A 24,550-nucleotide genomic window follows, 5' to 3' on the forward strand; every position below is an offset into this window, starting at 1 on the left:
CTGGACATTTTCTTGTGCTGTTATGTCCTTTTTGTAGCCTGGAGACCAAAACTGCACACAGGACTCCAGATGAGGCCTCACCAGTGAGTTATAAACCATCACTATAACCTCCTGTGACTTGTACTCCATACATCAGGGTACTATATAACCTGACATACTATTAGCCTTTTTCATGGCTTCTGAACAACGTCTGGCAGTTGATAGCATTAAGTCCAATACGACTCCTAAATCCTTCTCATAAGGTGTACTCTCAATTTTCTTACCATCCATTGTGTATTCACACCTAACATTTTTACTTCCTACGTTTAATACTTTACATTTATTGACATCAAATTTCATCTGCCACAAATCTGCCCAAAGTCCCTCTGTGATGATTCAATGGAGTCCAAATTATCTGCTAATCCACCTATCTAGGTATCATCTGCAAACTTAACCAGCTTGTTACTTACTGTATATTCCTGTTAAAATCATTTATACAAGAAGGTACCCAAAAAATAACTTATTTGCAAATTTCGCCGCTAGGTGTACCCAGTGGCGTAGCGTGGGCTTTCGTCGCCTGGGGCCGACCGGAAATTTGCCGCCCCTCTATTTAGTTATTCTTAAAAAAAATAGACAAAATAAAAAGCTGCATTAAATTTTTTATTGATTAAAATTTACTTTTCGCATTTTTTAATAGCAAAATCTTTTATACAATTGTCAATATCAATATGTATGTCATGTTCAATTGCCAGAATAGCTAAATTTGTTAGCCTTAACGTGGACATAGTTGATCTGAGATAATTTTTGATTAATTTGAGTTTAGAGAAGCTTCTCTCGCAACTAGCATTACTGATGGCAGATGTTAAAAAAATTCTCAACATTATGACAATGTTTGGTAAACCATCTTCAAGTTTGGACTCAATAATATATTTTAATAAACTCAGAGAGCCGGACCTAATGAGTTCTTTTTTACAGTCTGGGTCTGTTGCAGCTACAAAAGCTTGTAGACATACGCGCTCAAGTAGAAATTCTTCTTTATTAATGTCTTGAGGAGCTTGGTCTAAGTTAAGCTCGTCCCTGCTCAATATCACTTCAGGTCTTAAAAAATCATATTTTTGCGCTAGATTTTGCAACTGTTTGAATCTTTCTCGAATTTCAGCAGATACTCTGTCTATTGAAAATTCACTTAGGTAGGTTTTATCATCACTAGATACTGTCGTAGATTGACTCTACAATGTGCTGTAAAAACGTCTGAGAAAATTTCTATTGCACCACCTGCTTCACCTGCCACCCTTTCCGCACCCGCGCTGTCTGCTTGGCTTGAATCAGCGGGCGCGATTTGCAGTTTCAAATATACCTATATTTTTTTAAATTTAAATATCATGGTGATTGCCGCCCTTTTGATACGCCGCCCGGGGCCATGGCCCCCTCGGCACCCCCCTCGCTACGCCACTGGGTGTACCATACTTGCAGTATTCTGTGGCGGTCTGCCAAGTGGCGTGGTTCTGTATTGTTCGTATGGCATTCCATGTTGGTTTTTCTTGGTACTTATTAAACGTGTTCTGTGATTTTTGTGATGGGTGATCATAAAGGAAGTCTGCGTCAGATTTTGTTTTCTCTTAGGGAAAACAGTTGCTGAAACTGTAGTGACTCTTGAAACTGCTTTTCAAAGAGGAAGCTTTAAGAAAAGCACAGGTCGTCGAGTGGTTTTCGTGTTTCAAACGAGGGGAAATATCACTTGAAGACCAACCGAGGTCTGGCTGACCTTCCACAAGTAGGAAAGACGAAAATCTTCAAAACGTTCGCAATGCAATTATGACAATCATTGTCAGATTATTTAAGAGATTTCTGAATCGACTTCTGTGTCTTGGAGTTCTTGCCTCCTTTCCTACTCGCCTGATCTTTGTTCCGTGTGACTTTTTCTTGTTCCCGTATATGATAAAAGAACTCAAAGGAAAGCATTTCTGTACCGTGGAGGAAGTCAAAGAAAAAATCTCTGCAGGCCTTGGACACCGTTCTTCTTCTGCAATTCCAAAAATGCTTCCACCCGTGGGAAAACCATTGGGACAATTGCATTCATTCACATGGAGAGTACTTTGAAGGAAACTAAAGTTTCATTAAGTAAAAATTATTAAAACAATTTTTTTCAGTTCCAGTTATATTAAAAATAGCAGCAGCCCCAACACTGACCCCTGCTGGACGTCTTTCTTAACATCACCCAGTTCTGATAAGGTTCCTCGTACCATCACCCTCTGCTTCCTGTGCCTGAGCCAATTCTACACCCACCTACACTTCTTTTACTTTGATGCCCAACCTGTCATGTGGCATCTTATCAAATGCTATCTAAAAACACGTACACAATGGCTTATGGGTAGTTCAAACACACAAAATGCAGCGCTCTGACGTTTGTGTAGTTGAAGCCAAGGTCAAATGAACATGAATGCTCCACTGCAGGATTGCACCATTGTTCAACCATGTGCCATAGTGAGAATCCTTTTTTGTCTTACCTCATATTTGAATGGCAAGATGTGTTAGATGCCCAGTCTTCCAGTTTAAGATTGTCCAGTTTGGCTTAGTGAGCCTGTAGTGATTTTTAGATTCTGCATGTTCCTTGTGTTATTTCCTTCACTATACAGTATCTACCTTTATATAATAAGATACCTTATTTTTGCAACAATGGGTTATGAGGGCTTCATTCAGGGATGGGGATATCTCTTTATACCTTACATTGTCATGGTGAAACATTTGCCTCCCCTGGGGAGCATTTGTACCCAGTGCTAGTACTCCAGGTAAACACTTGGACTCATTTGCTGTACATTTATTTGCTTAGCAGATGCTTTTATCCAAAACGAACAAAGGAGGTCAACGTAATCGAGTAAATATCAGTCTGGGGGAACTGTTTGGGAACAAGAGTTACAACACAAGGTTACAAAATGGACCATGACAAGTGAAGAGCTCAGAACAAAATACAAATTCCTAGAACACAATATCATATCAGTTAGACAGAAATACATGAATCAAGAGAGTCTTCAAATGTTTCTTAACACTACAATTACCAGAGTCTACGAAAAAAACTCATAGATCCGGCCCACCTTAAAACCGTTCGCACCTCTCCGCCAGCGTCTTTTGTCTTCTAAATGTGCTGATAAAGACAAGCTGCATGCAGTCGACTATTCCATCCCCCCACTTAGAACGTGCACGAACTTCTCCCAGCTCATGCCTTGATTGATTATCTGGGAGTGAAGTGGTGTTTTAGAGTGGAAATAATAGATTGTTATTTGGAACACATGCATTTCATGTGTGTTCCGTTTCTACAGTAATCTGTGTAAACACATTGTTAAAACAGAAACTTTTTCATATTTTAGTAATAAATGTTACAAAATGTAGGCATAAACTATAGAATGCGTGAAGTCTGAAGTCCAAAGATCAAATAAACACTTTCATAAAAGGTTCAAAAACAATACAACAGCTTGTGGTATAGCGGTAAGATTTGCTTACTCAGATGGGCCAGATCTACGAGTTTTTTCATAGACTCTGGTAATTCTACAGTAGTGTTAAACACATTGAGGGAGTCTGAATTTCGAATTGTTCCACCAGCCAGGTGCTACATAAAAAAAAGAGTCCAGACTGAGATTTTATACCCCATGGAGGTGATTTCACTAGACACCATTCATCAGAAGATCTAAGCGGTTGAGAAGGACCACATGGCCTCAGAGGTGTCGCCATATATATAAAGTGCTGACCCGCTGACTACTCTGTAGACAAGCATCACAGAATTGAGCTTAATGTGTGCTGCTACAGGCAGTCAATGCAATGATTTGTAAAGAGGAGTGAGATATGTCAGCCTTGGCTGGTTGATGATTCAAAATGCAGGAACTGGGTGACAAATGACAGTACTCTTGCCAACAGAGCATTGCAGTAGTCTAGACCAAACTCTGGACTAGGAGTTGTGATTCATATTCTGTCAGATATGATCTGATCTTGCAGATCTTGTATAGAAAGACTGTAGAAACATGGTCAATGAAGGACAATTGGTCATCGATCACCACCCCAAGGTTCTGTACAGACTTGGAGGGTGTTAGCGATAATATGTCAAGCTGAGCAGAGATGAGGTGCTAAAAAGATGAACGAGCTGGGAATACAAGGAGGTCTGTCTTTTCCAGGTTGTGTTGGAGATGGTGTTCCTTCATCTAGGTTGTAATATAAGAGAGACATGAAGAGATTCTAGAACATACCATGTTGTTCCGTGGAAGTAATGACATTTAAAGCTGTGTGTCATCAGCATAGCACTTACAGAAAAAAAACATAGAATTCGATGAAAGGGCCTAGTGAGGATGTGTATATAAATAAGAGAAGATGGCCTAGCACCGATCCTTGGGGTACCCCTATGCTGGCCTAATGCACCCTTGACATCTCTCCACACCCGGACACATAGTAGGGTCTGCCCAAGAGGGCAGTCCTAGTGATGCCAAGGTCAGAGAGAGTGGCCAAGGAGCATATGGTGGTGAATCGTTAAAGTCAAAGCAGACATCTATCAGGACTACAAATAAGTTGTAGAAACATCTCAACAATGATCAATCGAATAGGACGCACGTGAACCAAATTTTAAGTGTCACAACAAAGCATCAGAACACTTGGTTCCATGTTAGATTTCAGTTTTTTATTTCAAAGAAAAAGGATAAATAGGATAAACTGATCTTAGTGATACTCAAATGTGTGATCCTGGTTGTCAATACTGGTAAGTGCTCAAATAATGGGGAACAGAGCATAGCTATCTGCCTCATAATTGCCATTTTGTGAGTCATTTCCAATAGTCTATAACAACAGTGTAGTGTCTAGAAGAAGCTCAGATTCAGACCATCCTAAATATTGTTTAGTTTAGTTTATTTCAGGGACCTCAGGAATACACAAAGCCTTGATCTGGTGACGCACAAACAGAGACATGTAACATAGCAGAACAAATGATTGGATGTAAAGAATATATTAAACAAATAAAGAGGGCAAATATAAATTAATAAACAACAGGCATGTAAATCCCAACCAGTTTTCCCAATGAAGATAATTATTTATCTAACACTGAACAAAACAAAACTCGACAAAACACTAAGCGCAAAACAGTCAAACAGTTTACAAACAGTGAGGTTCCACAGATGCAAACAGTGATAACCAAGTGAAGAGCTTCCTGAATGTTCTGAAAAGTATTGTCCTACCAAGTTCCAATTGTTATGTGAGAATTTGACGTTTAGGGCTGCTTCCCCGATAAAGGCATCTACAAACAACACAAAATCACACGAGCAAGCATACAAGACAAGAACGTAAATCCTAAAAAACTGCAATCCACGGTGGTATTTGTAATCTGAATGAAAGTGAAATCAACAGACACTAATGATTGTCATCCTGCTGGCTTTTTCTGGCTCACTTTTAAATTCTGTGCCAAACCATATTTCCCCCAGCAACCCCCACAGCATACCTGAAGCACCCTAATGGCAAAGCAGTGTTAGGACTACTGGTATTTGTAGTCCATTTAAGTAATCCAATTAAAGATGAAACCAACAGACATTTAGGACTCTCATCCTTGCTCACTTTTAATTCTACACTATACCTTATTTCCCCCAGCAACCCTCCATGGTAAAACCAAGGTTCCCCAATAGCAAAGTAGTGCCAGGACTACTGCTATTTGTAGTCCATTAAAGTAATTTGATTGAAGGTGAAAACAACAGTCACTGAAAATTCTCACCTTGTTGATTTCATCTGGCTCACTTTTAAATTCTGTGACATACCTTATTTCCCCCAGCAATCCTCCGCAATACACTCAAAATTCCCCAATGGCAAAGTAGTGCCATGAATGCTGGTATTTGTACTTCCTTAAAGTAATCTGATTGAAGGTGAAACCAACAGACACCAAGGACTGTCATCCTTGCTCACTTTTAAAGTCTGTGCTATACCTTATTTCCTCCAGCAACCCTCCACGGTAAAACCAAAGTTCCCCAATAGCAAAGTTGTGCCAGGACTACTGGTATTTGTAGTCCATTTAAGTAATCTGATTAAAGGTGAAAACAACAGTCACTGAAAATTCTCATCTTGTTGGCTTCTTCTGTCTCACTTTTAAATTCTGTGTCACACCTTATTTCCCTAAGCAATCCCCGACAGCACACCCAAAGCTGCCCAGTAGCAAAGTGGTGCCAGGCCTGCTGGTATTTGTATTCCATTTAGGTAATCTGATTGAAGGTGAAACCAACAGACACTGAGGATTGTCATCCTTTTGGCTTCTTCTGGCTCACTTTTAAAATCTGTTTCATACCTTATTTCCCCCAGCAATTCTCCACAGTACACTTAAAGTTCCCCAATGGCAAAGTAGTGGCACGAATGCTGGTATTTGTAGTCCATTTAAGTAATTCTTGCTGGGTTCTTCTGGCTTACTTTTAATAATAATAATAATACATTTTATGTATATACCACCTTTCCCGTGCAAATGTGTTGTCCATTTAAGGAATTTATAACAGGAAAATAAAGGAAGAGTCTTCAGACTTGCTGGTATCTGCTGCTATCTTTAATTATTTTTTAGTAAAAATGCCTGTTGTTTATTTGAACCGTCATCAATGGTTCCATGTTTCTGCTCGCAGCAATATGTACATAATAACATAAAGAATTCCAAAAATAAATGAGCTCCGCAACAGTATTACATTTACCAGAGTGAGTTACGTTTTACTTACATTGTTCAGTTTCATTCAGTTCATTTACATAGAATTTGTACGCCTAATTGAAATAAGTTTATTCAATAAATCACTGTTTGAATGTGTCCCAGAATAATTGCACGTATATTTATCAACTAATTCTTCGCTTGTTTACGGGACTGCTTACATTTCATTACAAACAATAAATAGGAACTGAAATTTGCCCTGATTTATGTGGGGTGGAAACATTGCACCTTGACAGGTGGTTATAAATGAGGCCGTCAATCTTTTATTTCACACACAAATTAATTTAAATTCCTTTAAAGTTATGCGTGACATGAAATCAAATAGTCAATCATTTCCAAAAGTCAATGAATGCAATTTTTTTCTAAATTCAATAAAAAAAAATATTTATTTAGAGTAGGCCTTACAGAATAATGTACAGTGCCTTCATGAAGTCTACAGTTCCCTTCACTTTTTTCATATTTTGTTAGATTACAACTTTGTGCTAAAATTGTTTACATTTTTTCCCTCATCAAACAACACTTAATACCCCAGAATGACAAATTGAAAACACAATTTTATAATTTTTTGGCATATATGCTAAAGAAAATAAAGGTGAAATATCTCATTGACACAACATTTAAGACCCTTGGCTATGACGCCTGAAATCTGTCTGAGGTGCATCCCATCCTGTTGACCATTTCTGAGATGTTTCTACCCCTTGTTTGGAGTCCACCTGTGGTCAATTCAATTGATTGGATTGATTAGGAAAGGCACACACCAGTCTATAAAAGGTCCCACAGTGGACCAAAAACCAAGCCATGCGGTCAAAGGTATTACCTGCAGAGCTAAGGGACAGGATTGTGTTGAGGTACAGATTTGTGGAAGACTACAAAATAAAAGAAAATCCCACATTATTGAAGGTTCCTAAGAGCACAGTGGCCTCCATAATTCTTAAATGGGAGAAATTCAAAGCAATCACGACTCCTTCTAAAGCTGGGTGCCTTGCCTAACTGAGCAATCATTTGAGGAAGACCTTTTTAAGGAGGAAACTAAGAACCTGATGGTCACTCTGGCTAAGCTTCAGAAAAGATGTGTGCTGATGTCCAGAAGGACCACTAACACTGCAACACTCCACCAATCTGAGCTTTATGGCAGAGTGGCCAAATGACACTTGAAAAAAGATGGAAATTCTCACAGAGTCTGCTAAAGGACTCTCAGACTATAAGAAACAAGACTCTCCGGTATGATGAGCCCAAAATCGAAATGTTTGTCCTCCATTCTTAGCGTTACAACTGGAGGAAACCAGGCACCACTTGCTCAATACCTTTCCAATGGAAAAACATGGTGTTGGTAGCATTGTGTTATGAGGTTGAACTTCTGCAGCATGGAGTGAGAGACTACTCAGGATGGAGGGATATCTGATTGAGAATGAAGTTTCTTGGTAAAAGAGAGAGCCAAGAACCCAATGGAAAGTTGCCTAAGCCCCAGAGAATCTGTGAAAAAGAAGGACAAACTTCCAAAACGATAGACATCACTGCAACACCTCACAGATCCAGACTTTATGACACAGAGACAAGACATAAGCCTCTACTCAGTAGAAGATACATGGAAGCCAACTTGGAGTTTGCATAATGGCACCTAATTGACTCAGACTTGTGAAAAACAAGATTCTCTGGTCTAATGAAACCAAGATTAGCATCATGTCTTGAAGGAACCAGGCACGTCTCATCACCTATGCCATGTCATTTCAGCAGTGAAGCATGCTGGTGGCAGCATCACGCTTTGGAGTTGTAGAACACAACTTGGGTTGGGAATAGGGGACAAGACAGTTGTGGAGGGAAAGCTGAATGGAGCAAAATAGAGAGATATTGTTAATGAAAACCTGCTGCTGAGTGGTCTGGATCTCAGATTGGACTGAAGGTTGATCCCCTCACAGCACAAAAAGTACAAAGACAACACAGAAGATTCTTAGGGGCAGCTCTGTGAACATCTTTTAGTGAACCCAGTTGAAGATCTCTGGACACACCTGAAAATAGCTGTCAATCGATGTTCTCCATCCAGCCTGAGCTCTGTGAACATACTCTAGTAAACTCCATCGATGGTCTCTATCCAACCTGAGCTCTGTGAACATGGTGTAGTAAACCCAGTTGAAGATCTCTGGACAGACCTGAAAACAGTTGTCTACCGATGGTCTCTGTCCAATTTGACAGAGCTTGAAAAGATCTGCAGAGAAGAATAGCAGGAAATCCGGGTGTATTAAGGTTGTCACCTTAGACCCAAGACGACTCCATGTTGGAATCTCTGCCAAAGGGGCCTTCAACTAGGTATTGAGTAATGGGTCTGAATGCTTGTGTCAATGAGATGTTGCAGATTTTTATATTTAATACATTTTCAAAAATTTCTACAGTTTAGTTTTTGGTTAGTCTTTTCGGGGTATTGAGTGTTGCTTGATGAAGGAAAAATGAATTTGAATGATGTTAGCCAAAGGCTGCAACACAGCAAAATGTGAAAACATGAAGGTGGTCCGAAGACCATCTGAATCCACTGTACATAAAACAGTAAGACGTGCAGGCATACAAGAACACGTTGGATTCCACACATCAATTTTTCTCCAATCTGGGATGCAATCGTTTAATCTGCAGATTGTCTTTTTGTTATCCTGTTGCTCTTGAGAAATGTATCCCAATTCCTAATGAAAACTGCTGTTTTCAGCTCAGCAGCTTAACAATTTTCAGTCTTAATGCAGCCATTCATTTTCAGCTCTCGAGATGCCAGCCTAATGACATTAATGGGGAACTTCTTTCAAACTAGAAACTGCAAAACAGTACCCTTGACGTGACACTCTATCATAAGCCTTCAATTCAAATTCAATAAACGCCACATGCAAACCTTTCTGTTTTTCTTGATGCTTCTCAATGAGTTGCACCTCCCCTATGGTGGTCTCTTCCCTAAGCCTTCTCTTTTTAACCCTTCCTCAAATTTTCATTGAAATTTCATTTATCTAATTTTCCTTGAAGGCAGCTACAGCCATGTTTGTGTTTGAGTTTCTGCTTATAAGTGAAAATTTCCAACTAATGTTCAAAATTGAAACTTCTCAACAATATACACAGAGACAAAATGACCTCACAGTGTACACATTATTATTATTATTATTATTATTATTACTAGCCAACCCGCGGCATACCATACGCCGCATAAATGAACAACTTCTTTAATAGGTTTGATCACACTAACCCACTCTCACCTCGGAATACTGCATCCTCCAACCATCCTTCTGCTGATACCAGCATAGGTGAGACATCCCCACCCACAATTACAGCAGCGCAGGTGAGAAGAGAGCTGAAAAGACTTCGTGCCAGCAAAGCAGCGGGTCCAGATGGTGTATCGCCACGACTGCTGAAGGCATGTGCGTTGGAACTGGGGAGTCCTCTACAGCGCATCTTCAACCTGAGCCTGGAACAGGGGAGAGTCCCAAGGCTTTGGAAAACATCTTGTATCACCCCTGTCCCAAAGGTATCACATCCTAGTGAGCTGAATGACTTCTGGCCTGTTGCTCTGACGTCACATCTGATGAAGACCATGGAGCGGCTGCTGCTTCATCACCTGAGGCCACAGGTCCGTCACGCCCTCGACCTTCTGCAATTCGCATACCAGGAGAAGGTGGGAGCGAAGGATGCCATTATCTATATGCTACACCGATCCCTCTCCCACCTGGACAGAGGCAGTGGTGCTATTGGTGTTTTTGGACTTCTCTAGTGCCTTCAACACCATCCAACCTCTGCTCCTTAGAGACAAGCTGACTGAGATGGGAGTAGACTCACACCTGGTGGCATGGATTGTGGACTATCTTACAGACAGACCTCAATATGTGCGTCTTGGGAACTGCAGGTCTGACATTGTGTTCAGCAATACAGGGGCGCGCAGGGGACTGTACTTTCTCCGGTCCTGTTCAGTCTATATACATCAGACTTCCAATATGACTCGGAGTCCTGCCACGTGCAAAAGTTCGCTGATGACACTGCTATTGTGGGCTGCATCAGAGTGGGCAGGAGGAGGAGTACAGAAAGTTAATCAAAGACTTTGTTAAATGGTGCGACTCAAACCACTTACACCTTAACACCAGCAAGACCAAGGAACTGGTGGTGGATTTTAGGAGGCCTAGGCCCCTCATGGACCCTGTGATCATCAGAGGTGACTGTGCAGAGGATGCAGACCTTTAAATATCTGGGAGTGCAGCTGGATGACAAATTGGACTGGACTGCCAATACTGATGCTCTATGTAAGAAAGGTCAGAGCAGACTATACTTTCTGAGAAGGTTGGCATCCTTCAACATCTGCAGTAAGATGCTGCAGATGTTCTACCAGACAGTTGTGGCGAGTGCCCTCTTCTACGCGGTGGTGTGCTGGGGTGGCAGCATAAAGATGAAGGACGCCTCACGCCTGGACAAACTTGTTAAGAAGGCAGGCTCCATTGTAGGATTAAAGTTGGACAGTTTAACATCTGTGGCAGAGCGACGGGCATTAAGCAAACTCCTGTCAATCATGGAGAATCCACTGCATCCACTGAACAGTGTCATCTCCAGGCAGAGGAGTAGCTTCAGTGACAGACTTTTGTCACTGTCCTGCTCCACTGACAGACTGAGGAGATCGTTCCTCCCCCACACTATGCGACTCTTCAATTCCACCCAGGGGAGTAAATGCGAACATTAATTTTATTTTAATTCTTTTCATTTTTATTACTATTTAATTTAATATTGTTTCTTTGTATCAGTATACTGCTGCTGGATTATGTGAGTTTCCACTTGGGATTAATAAAGTATCTATCTATCTATCTATCTATCTATCTATCTATCTATCTATCTATCTAATCAGGCCGTTTTTTTAATGATTTTTAAGCACAGGGAGAAAATGAACATTTGAAAAATCGGTAATGTAATAAATCAGCAAGAAAAGCAACATTGTAACAATGCACGGAATGAACCAACACACAATCGTCCATGACTGAATACTTGCCAGACGGAGGGATGGGGGTGCACGGCACGGAGTGTGGAATGGGAGGAGAGGAGAAGGATGTCCATTCAGCTCCCTCCGTTATGCAAGTCTGCTGAATTCTTGTTCAGTATGTACTGCCCGCTCATGTGCCCACCTCCAACTCGTCACTTGAGTCATTGGCTGCTTTTCTATATATAATCCACCAAGACACCCGACCACAGTAGTAGCGAGGTGGGAGGTGGGTGTGCACAAAGGGTAGGGACGCAACCAGTGGGAGCGTATGAGTCGCACTTAGTGGGAATTCCACGGTTTGCAGCCCAAATGGGGTTCAACGGCTTACCCACGCCTCTCTTGCCCAGGTAGACACACGCTCAATGTCATGCATAATTATTTATTGAATGCTAAACACTTCTGGAAAGACACGGTTGTCTAAAACGGGTTGGTGTGAGAATACAACAGTAAGTGAAAGAAAAGATGGAACTCTGGAGAGAGCAAAATACAACACAATAGTGAACCTGCGGCATAATACACGCCGCATAATTATTTATTGATGGTTGAACACTTCTGGAAAGACACAGTTGTCTAAAAAGGGAGGGTTTGAGGATACAACAGAAAGTGAATGAAAAGATGGAACTCTGGAGAGAGCAACATATAATTGTCCGTGAGTGAAGAAGACACATGTTTGTCACGGATGTGAATAGCTGTATGTAGCGTGTAAAACAGTTTGCTATGGTGCACGCGGTCGTGTGTCGTAACCGAAAACTCGGTTTTTAAAGACTGCTTACTTCATTGTGCTTTAACCTCAGTTGTAAAGGATTGTTTTAAGGATCCCATGGCATACCCCTCACAAGCCGTTTCACACGCTGCATATGGCGATTCACCTCCACGAGAAACATGTCTCTATGAACTTTCAACGTGGCTCGGAGGTGCATGACATGCACATGACATTAACCTGACCTGCTCTGCATGTGGCCTCTACGACAGACGAATATAAATGACGCCATTTTTTCTGTGTCCTCGCGTCCGAGTTGGTGGGCGTGGCCCTGCGAGTTGTTGTCGTATCCAATGGTCTTGGAGTTGGTGGGCGTGGCTTCTCCATGCGTGCGCCACTGGTGTCTCACTTGTCGCCGGCTGAGTGAATCCACGCCCCTTCCGGTGTGCTTTTCACGGTTGTCTTGCCTTTCCATGGGTGTCTTGTCTTAGTGAATTATATATATAGATTATTATATTATAAGGGCTACTGTTCAATTAAAAATATAACCATGATTAATTGAATGATTACAATTTTAATCAGAATTCACTGTATATTAATCATATTTCTTTTTTCCCAGAAGGCAGAAACAACTCTGTGAATAATTTCTAATAAAAACACTTTTAATAATTGCTTGCCTATGCATATTAAATTATTTCATTTAGTTTACTGAACAGCTTTGTGTAGAGGCACGTATAAAAAGAAACAGAAGAATTTATTTTCCTCAGCCGTGGGACATGTCTTTCCTGTGCCCCACTGGCCCTACACAGTCCCACAACAAATAAAGAACCCAAAACACCACACTCTTCTTTTCCTCCAATCCTCTCAGGGCAGCTTCGTCCTCCTCCTCCCGACTCTGGCACCCTGATCGTAGGAAGGCGTTCCCCTTTTATTCCCACCCGGACGTGCTCTAGGTGCTCTCCGATGAACTTCCGGTGGCACTTCCTGGTGTGGCAGAAGTGCCGCATGATCACCCACCAGGAAGCACTCCGGATGACCCAGGAATTACTTCCACCAGCACTTCCTGGTGTGGCGGAAGTGCTGGTATCCAGGGCTCTCGGACCCCCTCCGGGTTCCCCCTGGAGATGGCCACGGGCCCCAATAGAGATGAGCTTCCAAGCTTGGTTCCCGTGGCCCCCATACTATCCAGGGAGGCTGCCCTCTCGTGATCCGGGGGAGGTATAGTTCCTCTCTCTGTCCTTCCAGCCGCCTGCCACACTATCTATCTATCTATCTAATCCTGCCTACTATGCCAAAATGAATATCTATCTATCTATCTATCTATCTATCTATCTATCTATCTATCTATCTATCTATCTATCTATCTGTCTGTTTTTCTGTCTGTTATATAGTGCCTTTCTTTCTTGTATGTGACAACAGCAGGAATAGAGCACATAAAATTCAGAAACCTCAACTGATGTATTATTCCGGAGCGTCTCATTTCTCTGATGGTTCTCACCAGGTTAAAATTAAATTAAAAAGGTCAAAATGTTGAAAAGCTTACGCAAAAAGATGCAATAAATCTCCTTTTTCATAAAAGGGAAATCTGCATACTCTACAGCAAAGAAAATGTGCAAACCTTGCTTGTTCATAATTGTTTATTTTGAATTAATTACTGCTGCAAATGAGCAACAACACGTTAATCTGCATTAATCCAGAATGGAAACAGAATGCACTGTATGTATTTTGTAAAAAAATGTCTTTTGAGCTGCTATAATAGGGCCTAGTTGCTGAAATACATTAAACCTGTTGCCGTCTGTTGTTGTTCCTGGATTATTGTAAACTACATGTTTGTCCGATTTAATGTTCAATTTAATTAACTTTGTGAAACTTATCAGTTTCTTTCCAGTTGAGCTTTTGCTTTAGTTCATTCTTCTGAGACATTTTCAAGCCAACATCCATCCATTTTCTAAACCTGTTTTTCCAGGGCAGGGTCATGGGAGTGTATCCCAGCAAACGTCAGGCACAAGGAAGGCAAACTCCCAGAGAAGGACACCTGGGTGAACAGACACACACACAGTTAGCAGGGTCCAATTCATCAGTGCCAATTATGGAAGAATAATAAGCAACTGATTTTTAATTTAACAGACGGAGGTCTTAATTAGCATTTATGCTGATCTAAAACTTTAACGTGAGAGTCCTGAATCCCCAATTAACTCCACGTGCCCTCTGTGTAGCTTGAAAACCACCCCCCCCCCTCCTGACCCCCACTTCTCTTAGTAATGTCATAAATCAATCCCAAACTGCTTAGTTTGTACAAAATAAGTGTCAGGTCAGGTATGTGTGAGTTCTTGGTGACCCTTAGCTAGCAAATGTATTATCAGCTTTCCTGCTCACAGAGCCCATCTTTAAACTCCAAGAAACTCCATTAACAAAAACAGGTCATAAGTCAAATCAAATTCACATAACACTAGTGACCAGCTGTAGGAATATTTTATGGGTATATTCATAAGTGTCTACTGTATATACTTGCGCTAAAAGTCGGGTCTTGAAACACGAAAAAATCGATCATAAAATCAGACCCCGACATATACGCCCGCTCAAAAATACGACACTTAATTTTTTTCTTTTTTACATCTTCTTTCCTCCTCCAGTCTCGCACCAGTTTCTCAGACACATCGAATTTTGTTGCAGCAGCAGTTACCAATTTTTTTCGCCCCTTCAACGACTTTTAATTTAAAGCCAGCTTCATATTCTCTTCTGAGCGAACGCTCCATCGTAGATAAGGGATGCTCTTACGATAAAGGTGTATGAGGGTGTGAGACATAAAAAACACAAAACAGTGCAAACATGGGTTCGGAATAGTTTGGGTAGTACCATGTGGTCACAATACGGAGAAAAAAAAGGCAGTGTGCTCTGTGGTTACTCTCTCAGGTGGGTGTTAGCATATCATACTCTCTTGGACCAATAGCATGAGTTTTCTGCATTCAACTTATACAACCGACATTATAAAATACCAGAAATTATACAGTAAAATCAAACCCCGAGTTATACAAATTAAACACGAGTATATAGAGTATATGGGTTGGAGGTGGCAGAGTTAAAGATGTTAAATTTGCATTGGGTGTGACGATAATAATAGGATTAGAAATGAGGACATTAGAGGGTCAGCTCAGGTTGGACAGTTGGAAGACAAAGTCAGAGAGGTGAAATGGCGTAGGTTTGGACATGTGGCGAGGAGAGATGATGAGTATATTGAGATAAGGATGTTAAGGATAGAGCTGCCAGGGAAGAGGAAAAGAGAAAGGCCTAAGAGAAGGTTTATGGATGTGGTGAGAGGAGACATGCAGGTGATGGGTGTGACCGAACAAGATGACGAGGACTGGAAGATATGGAAGAAGATGATCTGCTGTGGTGACCCCTAGCAGGAGCTGCCGAAAGAAGAAGATTAAGAAATACCTATACAGATGCAGATTTGGTTAGCACCTATAGAAAATTACGAGTATGAAACTATTTAACATTACTTATTGTTAAACAACAAAATACAACATTGCTAGTGATAGGATTTAAAGGTAAGAGAGCAGAGCACAAGACGCTGAGTAGAGACATGCAGCAACTCCACAGACATTCAATACAAACTGAGCTGATATTCTTCCTCACAGTCCACCTAACCTGTATTTGTATTTGAATACTTTTGCAAGGCACTGTAAATTTTGTTTTCCAGCTCTCTCCATTTCTTGGGCCTGCTTTGGCTGAAGCCTACTGGTAGTATTTGGGACCAAGCTGAGTTAAGGTGATCCTCTTCTGGGCAACAGAGCCAAGATCCTGGCCTGCTTCTCTACCATTTTTTTTTTGGAGGCCTTACTCCCATTGTACCTTTGCCTAGACTTCAGTTCATAGCAGGCACTTTCACATAAAACCCACAAATTTGAAATTTGATTAATTTTTATCCGGGAATTTTTGTTTTTCACTTAACACTAGAATTACCAGAGCCAATGAAAAATCTTGTAAATCCGACCCACCTTAAATCCCTTCGCACCTCTCTGTCAGCGTCTTTTGTCTTGTAAATGTGCCAATAAAGAAAAGCAGCAAGCAATCTGCTATACCAGTACACACCGCCTCAGAACGGGCAAGAAGTTCCCCCAGTTCCTGCCTTAATTAATTATCTGGGAGTAAGTTACCCAGAATTGTAAGGGGAAATAATTTGATGTGTGTTTTGTGTCTACAACAATCTATGTAAACACAACGTTAAAACAGAAACGTTTTTCATGTTTTAGTAATAAATAAAATGTAGACATGAACTGTGTAATGTGTGAAGGCTGATGGCCAAATGTCAAATAAACACATTCACAAAAGGTACAAGTACAATACGACAGCTTCCATGGTGTAGTGGTAAGATCTGCTGACTTATAATCTGGTGATCCTAAATTGTCCCTAGTGTGTGCTTGTTGTGTGGGTGTGTGTGTGCCCTGCGGTGGTGTGGCACCCTGCCCAGGGTTTGTTTCCCGCCTTGCGCCCTGTGTTAGCTGGGATTGGCTCCAGCAGACCCCCGTGATGTTGTGTTAGGATCAAGCAGGTTGGATAATGGATGGATGGATGAATAATCAATAAAGTTTTTACCAATATTTACATTGATGTTTTTTGTTGCAATTTCAGAGATACATGCAAAATCTGGTTGTGTAGCAGCCCGAGGGCCATCTGTTTTTACCTACTGTATATAGAACATTAAACTAACACGCCGCTGATGAACTACAGATTTAGTGTTTCACCAAAATTTCAACCATAATATGAAAATGGGACAGGGACACCATCAAAGCTTTGGGGTGCCACCCTCAATTAAAACGGAACACAAGACGCAGGAACTATTCTGCCCAAAAGGTGAGAAAACATTAAAACGACTGGAAGAAAAGAGTAGAGACGAAGCAAACCATGAGACAGGAACAAAGACAAAGGATGGCATAGTTCAAAATCAGTAAGAAATCAAACAACGTAACATAACGAAATTAAAGATTAAGAAAGGAAGCCAGATAAGGAAGAAGGACCCTTTTACTCTAATGACTTGCAGGATCACGACTTTTCAGAGTCATTGAAAAAACTTTTTGTCATTTAACACAGCTTTTCTGGAGACCAAACAGTTCAATCTCGGTTTCATTTGAAGAACATTAGAACAATCAAGATGAGAACAGGCCATTCAGCCCAACAAAGCTTGCCAGTTCTATCCATTAATTTCTTCCATTAAAACATCAAGTCGAGTTTTGAAAGTCCCTAAAGTCTTACTGTCTACCACACTACTTGGTTGCTTATTCCAAGTGCCTATTGTTCTTTATATAAGGAAAGAAAAACTTCCTAATGTTTGTGTAAAATTTACTCTTAATAAGTTTCCAACTGTGTCCCCGTGTTCTTGATGAACTCATTTTAAATTCAAAGTCTCGACCCACTGTACTAATTCCCTTCATAATTTTAAACACTTCAGTCAGATCTCCTCTTAATCTTCTTTTGCTTAAATTGTAAAGGCTCAGCTCTTTTAATCTTTCCTCATAACTCATCCCCTGTAACCCTGAATCAGCCTAGTCGCTGTTCTCTGGACCTTTTCTTGTGCTGTTATGTCCTTTTTGTAGCCTGGAGACCACAACTACACCCAGGACTCCAGATGAGGCCTCACCAGTGTGTTATAAAACTTGTACCTCCTGTGACTTGTACTCCACACATCAAGGCGCTATATAACCTGACATTCTGTTAGTCATCTTAATGGCTTATGAACACAATCAGGAAGTCGATAGCTTAGAGTCCACTACGACTCCTAAATCCTTCTCAAAAGGTGGGCTGTCGATTTTCCAACCGCCCACTGTGTATTCAAACCTCACATTTTTACTTCCTATGTGTAATTCTTTACATTTACTGACATTAAATTTCAACATCCACAAATCTGTCCAAGCCTGTATGCTGTCCAAGTCCCTCTGTAATGATATAACGAATTCCAAATTATCTGCAAATCCACCTATCTTGGTATCATCTGCAAATTTAACCAGCTCGTTACTTATATTCCTATCATTTATATCTATTAAAAGTAGTAGCGGCCCCTGAACTGACCCCTGCTGGTCACCACTCTTAATGTCACCCAATTCTGATGAGGTTCCTCGCACCATCACCCTCTGTTTTCTGTGTCTGAGCCAATTCTGCACCCATCTATACACCAAACCCTGAACTGCCACTTCTTTCAGATTGATGCCCAACCTCTCATGTGGCACCTTATCAAACGGATTCTGAATTACATCATGCAATCTTGTTTCTCATAGTCTGAGAGTCCTTGAAGAGACTTTTCGTCATTGTCACTCTATCGTAATGCTCAGATTGGTCGAGTGTTGCAGTGATGGCTGTCCTTCTGGACATTGCTCACATCTCCGCAGAACCTTTCTGGAGGCCAAGCAGTTTAATCTCCATTTCATTATACCATACAATCTTGTTTCTCATGGTCTGTGAATTCTTTAGGAGACTCGGTGAAAACCTCCACAAACTTTCATGTTTCATTCGGCCACTCTGTCATTAAGCTCAGATCGATGGAGTGTGGCAGTGATGGCTGATCTTCTGGAAGCTTCTTACATCTCCACACATGGGTGACCTGGGGTTCTCAGTCACCTTCTAAACAAAGTTCTTCTCCCACCATTGTTTGGTAAGGCCGGGTCAACCAGCTCTTGAAAAAGACATGGCTGTTGTAATCTTCTTCCATTAAAGAATTATGGAGGTCACCGTGTTCACAGGAACCTTTAGTACCACAAAAATGTTTTTGTAGCCTTCTGTAGATCTTTGTCTCAACACAATCCTGTCTCTAAGTTCTGCAGGCAATTCCTTGGACCACATGGCGGGGTTTTTGGTTCAATGTGGGTACTTCTATAGACTGGTGTGTGCCTTACCTAATCAGACCAATCAATTAAATTGACCACAGATGGACCCCAAACAAGGGGTAGAAACATCTCAGTGATGGTCAATAGAATAGGATGCACCTGAGACGCATCCCTAGTGTCTTATCAAACTGACTGAATACTTAGTTCAGTGCGACATTTGAGTTTTTAACTTTTAGTTAATTTACAATAACTCCTGTTTTTACTTTGTCATTTTGGGGTATTGAGTGGGGTTTGATAAGGAACAAGATTAATTTAAATTAAAATGAATGTGACAAAAAGTGAAGGGGTTTGAACATCCTCTGAAGACAGTGCTGTGGATTTATTAATGATGGAATGGTCACCTACCATGGCAGGCTCTGACATCCAAAGTCCCTCAATTACATTAAGCAGGTAGGAAAATGGACGATGACAACAGGTAGGGTTATTCATAACTGGCATTCCTGAGTATCTATGACTGCCTGAATCATCCTGAGCTTCAAATTCCCACTGTTTTTGGATGAGCGTCTGAAAATCTTCATTTTACTCTTTGAAGACTTTTAGCCTAATATGACCAATCAATGATTATATAATGCATTATAATATATTAAGCATTAGAATTACTACATACCAAGACAACAAATCAACATGTACCATGGAGCGTTAACCCTTTAGTTCACCTGTTCTTGTTTTGCTTTTACAGTGGATACGAATTTGATTACGATTACTACAGAGATGACTTCTACAACAGGTATGTCAGCACTTCTTGTAAGTTTATATGTTTTTGTTTTAATGTAATAATACCATAAGCCTGGTATTCAGTTTAAAGTGTTCTTTTTGGTTAAACTTAGTTTGGGGCAGGGTGGCACTGTGGAATGGGGTGCTGGTTTGTGTCTCTAGGGGTCTTGCCACAGTGTGTGCAGAGTCTGCATATGAAAGTGCATTCGGAAAAGGATTCCGAACCCTTCACTTTATGTACTTTTTATCGTGTGATAGATAGATAGATAGATGGATAGATGGATAGATGGATGGATGGCATATGCACTAACAACATTCATCATCACATCTCCATTTACCAGCTTCATAAACATTACTCTGTCTGACACTTTCACCTCCAAAACACTCTTGACATACTGTTACTTCAGAATCCATGAGAGAACAATTTGAGCCCACCTCCGATCCACCTGGCCTTACTCCCCTTCCATTTAGTCTCTTGAACGCACAATATATCAACCTTCCTTCTCTCCATCATTTCAGCTAACTATTTCCCCTTACCAGACATACTGCCAACATTTAAAGTCCCTACCCTCAGTTTCACTCTCTTTACCTTCCTCCTCTCCTCCTGCCTCCAGACTTGTCTCCCTCCTCTTCGTCTCGTTCTTCTCCTTCTTCGGCGAACAGTAGCCCAGTTTCCGCCAGCACCTTGTTGGCTAACAGTACTAGTGGTGGCCATTGTTAACCCGGGCCTTGACCGATCTGGTATGGAAATCTGTATTGTTGTCCATATGTTGATCTGGCAAAATTTTACACCACATGCCCTTCCTGACATAACCCTCCGCATTTATCCGGGCTTGGGACCGACACAAAGAAACACACTGGTTTGTGCATCCCCGGTGGCTGGATTAGACAGATAGATTGATAGATTGATAGATAGATATTAGTCTATTTATTCTGTTGTACCTTTCATATCTATTTCCCAATCTATTTATTAAATAATGGCTTTTGTACCTATGGTGTCTATCCACCTATCTTTTAGAGAAATTACATTATTAGTGATTATACAATACCTTTCATGTCTATCTACTGTATATACATAATCTGTTAAATAATGCCTATTTAACCTACTGAATCTTTCTTGGTAGATGGATGGATACCAATTATATAGTACCTTTCGTATCTATAAGACTATATATTAAATAATACCTTTTGTACCTACTGATAGATACACAAAATATATACATATACACACATATATACACTATACAGTATATACACATATATATATATATACATATATAAATGTATATATACTGTATATTGCAGTCATTGAAGGGAATGAAGGGTCAAAATAGAAGATAAATATTGGAAATGCCAACCCGACTGTCCTTGTTTACTTCCAAACGAATTTTTATTGTGATGGCGCAATAACAAACAAAAAGAGTTGCCCTCTGGCATTCTACACAATAGACTAACTGCTCATTGAGGCTTTTCCTGTCACTTTGATTTGGGGTTGAAGGAGCTCCATCTCTTCAAGCTTCCAGTCACCAAGTGATGGCTCTTTCCAGGAGGCTAGGCTTTTATGGTCCTTGGAGCAGAAGGGGCGGGGTCAGTTTTCCCTCATTGGGCAGTTTCTCTGTACTGTAGAGGCAAAGGAGGATGATATGGCTAGCGGCAGTGCCCCGCTGTCGGCCTGTGGTGGAATTAAATAATTGAGAGGACCCTGTGATGCACATAAGCCACTATATATATATATATATATATTTGCAGCTGGAGATCCACAAAGGGAGAAAGTGAATCACATATCATAAAGTAATTTTTATTCCTGAGCTTTCAGCCCCTGCCAGGGGCCATCATCAGAGGATAATGCTTAGACTTACAAATTTAAAGGCAATATATAACAAACATTCATTCGTGGAAGGGAGGCTAAGTCAGTGTGATCGGGGGTTTATTTATTTATTTATTGTAAGTTGTATTTATTATGAACATGTTCTGAATCTTGGCTATCAAATGTGAATGCCATCAACAGACACTTGGACATAAATTCAGCATATGCAAACTTAAGAAGAACATGTTCATAATAAATAAAATTTCACAACTAATACCCCTCCCCAATCACACTGATTTAGCCCCCCTCCACTCACCCCCATGTAATTTTTTCTATATATTGCCTTTGATTCTTGTAAGTCTAAGCATTATGCTCTGATGAAAGATAACTACTTTATGATACGTGATTCATTTTTTCCCTTTGTAGATCTCCAGCTGCAAATATGTAAACCGTATCACAGACCTTCTCTTCCTTATATATTTTTATATACTGTATATATATACTGTAATAAAACGAGACAAAGACAGATAAAGGTTTGGGGCAGCCACCCATATAATTTGGTATCCTGGCTGCAAAAGTCGTTTTCAAAGCACTGGCACTGAAGTGCATACAACGGAGTCTAAAACCAGACTGCGAGAGAAGGGAAAATGGTAGGCTTTTAAAGAGGAAGACAGGAAGTGAGGTCATAAGGATAGGGCATGTGTTCATTATTCATTGGATCAGGCCCAGATGTGACATCTCCCGGGTTTGGTCTACAGGGAAGTGAGAAAGAGAGTTAGTGCACTCTGCCACATCCCAGCATGCCTCAGAACTGCCTTCACTTGAGCCCTTTAGCTGCCTCCCATGCACGTGTGCGTGACTATATATATATATATATATATATATATATATATATATAGTCAACCACCAGGGTGTGTACAACTCCCCAAACACCTGACACAACAGACGCAGAGCACAAGTCCAGCACCCAATACACTTTTTTTCCACCTCCTCTGCTCTTTCAGGCTTCGTCGGCTTCCTCCCAACTCTTTTAAAGATAAAGGCACCAGTCTGTGACTCTCTGCGTGTCGATTCAGTTAAATCAAGGGATGCTACTGGCATCACTTGTCATTTCCAGACTCATCTAGACACGTGTGTAGATAGGCCAGTCTGCCCGTAAGCAAACATCAGAATTCAATTTACATCTCATTCCTCTCTCTTACCGTTAGACGTAACTTCTGCAATCGCTAATATGTCAGTTATTTTTTTTTTTAGAAATAAGAAGTGATAGCATTCTTATGAGTATTTATAATATTTGTAATTTCATTTTTACTATTGTGGAATGGAATAATTTAAAATGTGGAATTATTAAAATTAAATGAAAACTGAAGAAATGTTTGAATTTTATGTATATTTCATCACATGGATTTTAATTTTAAATGTGTCATGTGTGACTGCATATTTTAATGATAAAAAAATATTAGTGATGCCCCAATCTGATCCAGACTTGAACATTTCTGCCAATAGTGCATTTCCAAATGAATCTCAATATAATCAAAAATCTGAAAATGTGCATAAAAACTTTAGGGGGTGCACCAGGAAAACTAATATGAAAAAATGGGTCACACGTGGAAAAAGGTTGAGAAACACTGGCTTATGGATATCATCCTCTAGCTATGTTTTTTCTCTAATCTCTATATATGTAAAATCCAACGTCTGTCTGTCTGCTTTTCACGAGAGAACTACTTAACTGATTTTTTTCTATAATTTGCTTGAACATTCCGGTTGATTTTGTGACTTTTCTCATTGTGCCTAGTATCATAGTTCACTTGTGGTACCAATTTATTTGTGCGAATCCGAGAGACATGCAACAGGCCGAGTTCCCTCCTTACTCACTCACCAGCCTCGGGGCGTATCTTACCTCCACTTAGCTAGCAAACAAGAGAACTACTTCACGGGTTTAGATCGGGTGTTTTTCTATAATTTGCTTGAACTTTCTGGTTGACTTTGCGACTTCTTTCATCGCACTAAGAATCATAGTTCGCTTGCAGGAGTGATATATTTGCACTAATCCGCGACAGAGGCTGCAGGCCGAGGGGAGGGTGAAGAGTGACGTCAGGTGTAGGGAGCTGGGCTCCCTCACTGTGCTGTGTCACTGCAACAAGGGCGAAGCTAAGGGGGATGGCTAGTATTGTATATGTTCAGTCATCTGTTTGAACAGGACATTTCAAAAAAGGGAGTACGACAGTGCGCTTCAGGGTGCGATTGGCCTATCCTTTTCATCAGCTGCCTTAAAGTAGGAAAGGTGAGTGGTAGCGATCAACCCCGTTTCGGCGTGGTGGGGAAAAGTTCTTACAATGTCTAAACACTTCGTTTTGCCACAGGTAGACTCCAATCAAATTCTGGACAAATCTCTAGGATATCTGAATTCAACAGGATGCACTTGACCACTATTTAGAGAGTCAAAGCAAATGGTCTGAATATTTATATCACAGAGAAGTTTTGGTATTTAAATTATAGTAAAATCGCAAATGTTTCAAAAAACAAGTTTTCACTTTACCATTATAGGTTATTTAGTGTAATGGGCAAAAATGGCCAGTTTCTCCATTTTGAATTAAACCAACACCACAATATAGTGTGCAGCAAGTGAAGGGGTCTGAATACTTTCTGAACCTACATTAATCTTTTGATTTTCTCTGCACTTCCTTACCTGGTGGGCCTTCATATGTCATCTTCTAACCCACTTAATCCAGGCCAGGGTTACGTGGGATGCTGAAGCCTATCCTAGCTAGCATAGCACTCAAGG

General features: G+C 40.6%; 1 protein-coding gene across 10 annotated transcripts in view; it reads left to right on the forward strand.

Moving 5' to 3' along the window:
• Positions 1 to 24,550, forward strand: part of LOC120530126 (RNA-binding Raly-like protein) — a 1,108,526-nt gene that overhangs the window by 1,003,255 nt on the left and 80,721 nt on the right. For 9 of the 10 annotated variants that reach the window (XM_039754308.1, XM_039754312.1, XM_039754309.1 and 6 more), the window contains one exon: positions 19,924 to 19,971. The exons of the other annotated variant lie outside the window; for it this stretch is intronic. In XM_039754308.1, coding sequence (XP_039610242.1) covers positions 19,924 to 19,971 — 48 coding nt within the window. The remainder of the gene's footprint in view (positions 1 to 19,923; positions 19,972 to 24,550) is intronic. 10 annotated transcript variants of the gene reach the window in all.

Source organism: Polypterus senegalus, chromosome 5, assembly GCF_016835505.1.
Source record: "Polypterus senegalus isolate Bchr_013 chromosome 5, ASM1683550v1, whole genome shotgun sequence".
Lineage (NCBI taxonomy): Eukaryota > Metazoa > Chordata > Cladistia > Polypteriformes > Polypteridae > Polypterus > Polypterus senegalus.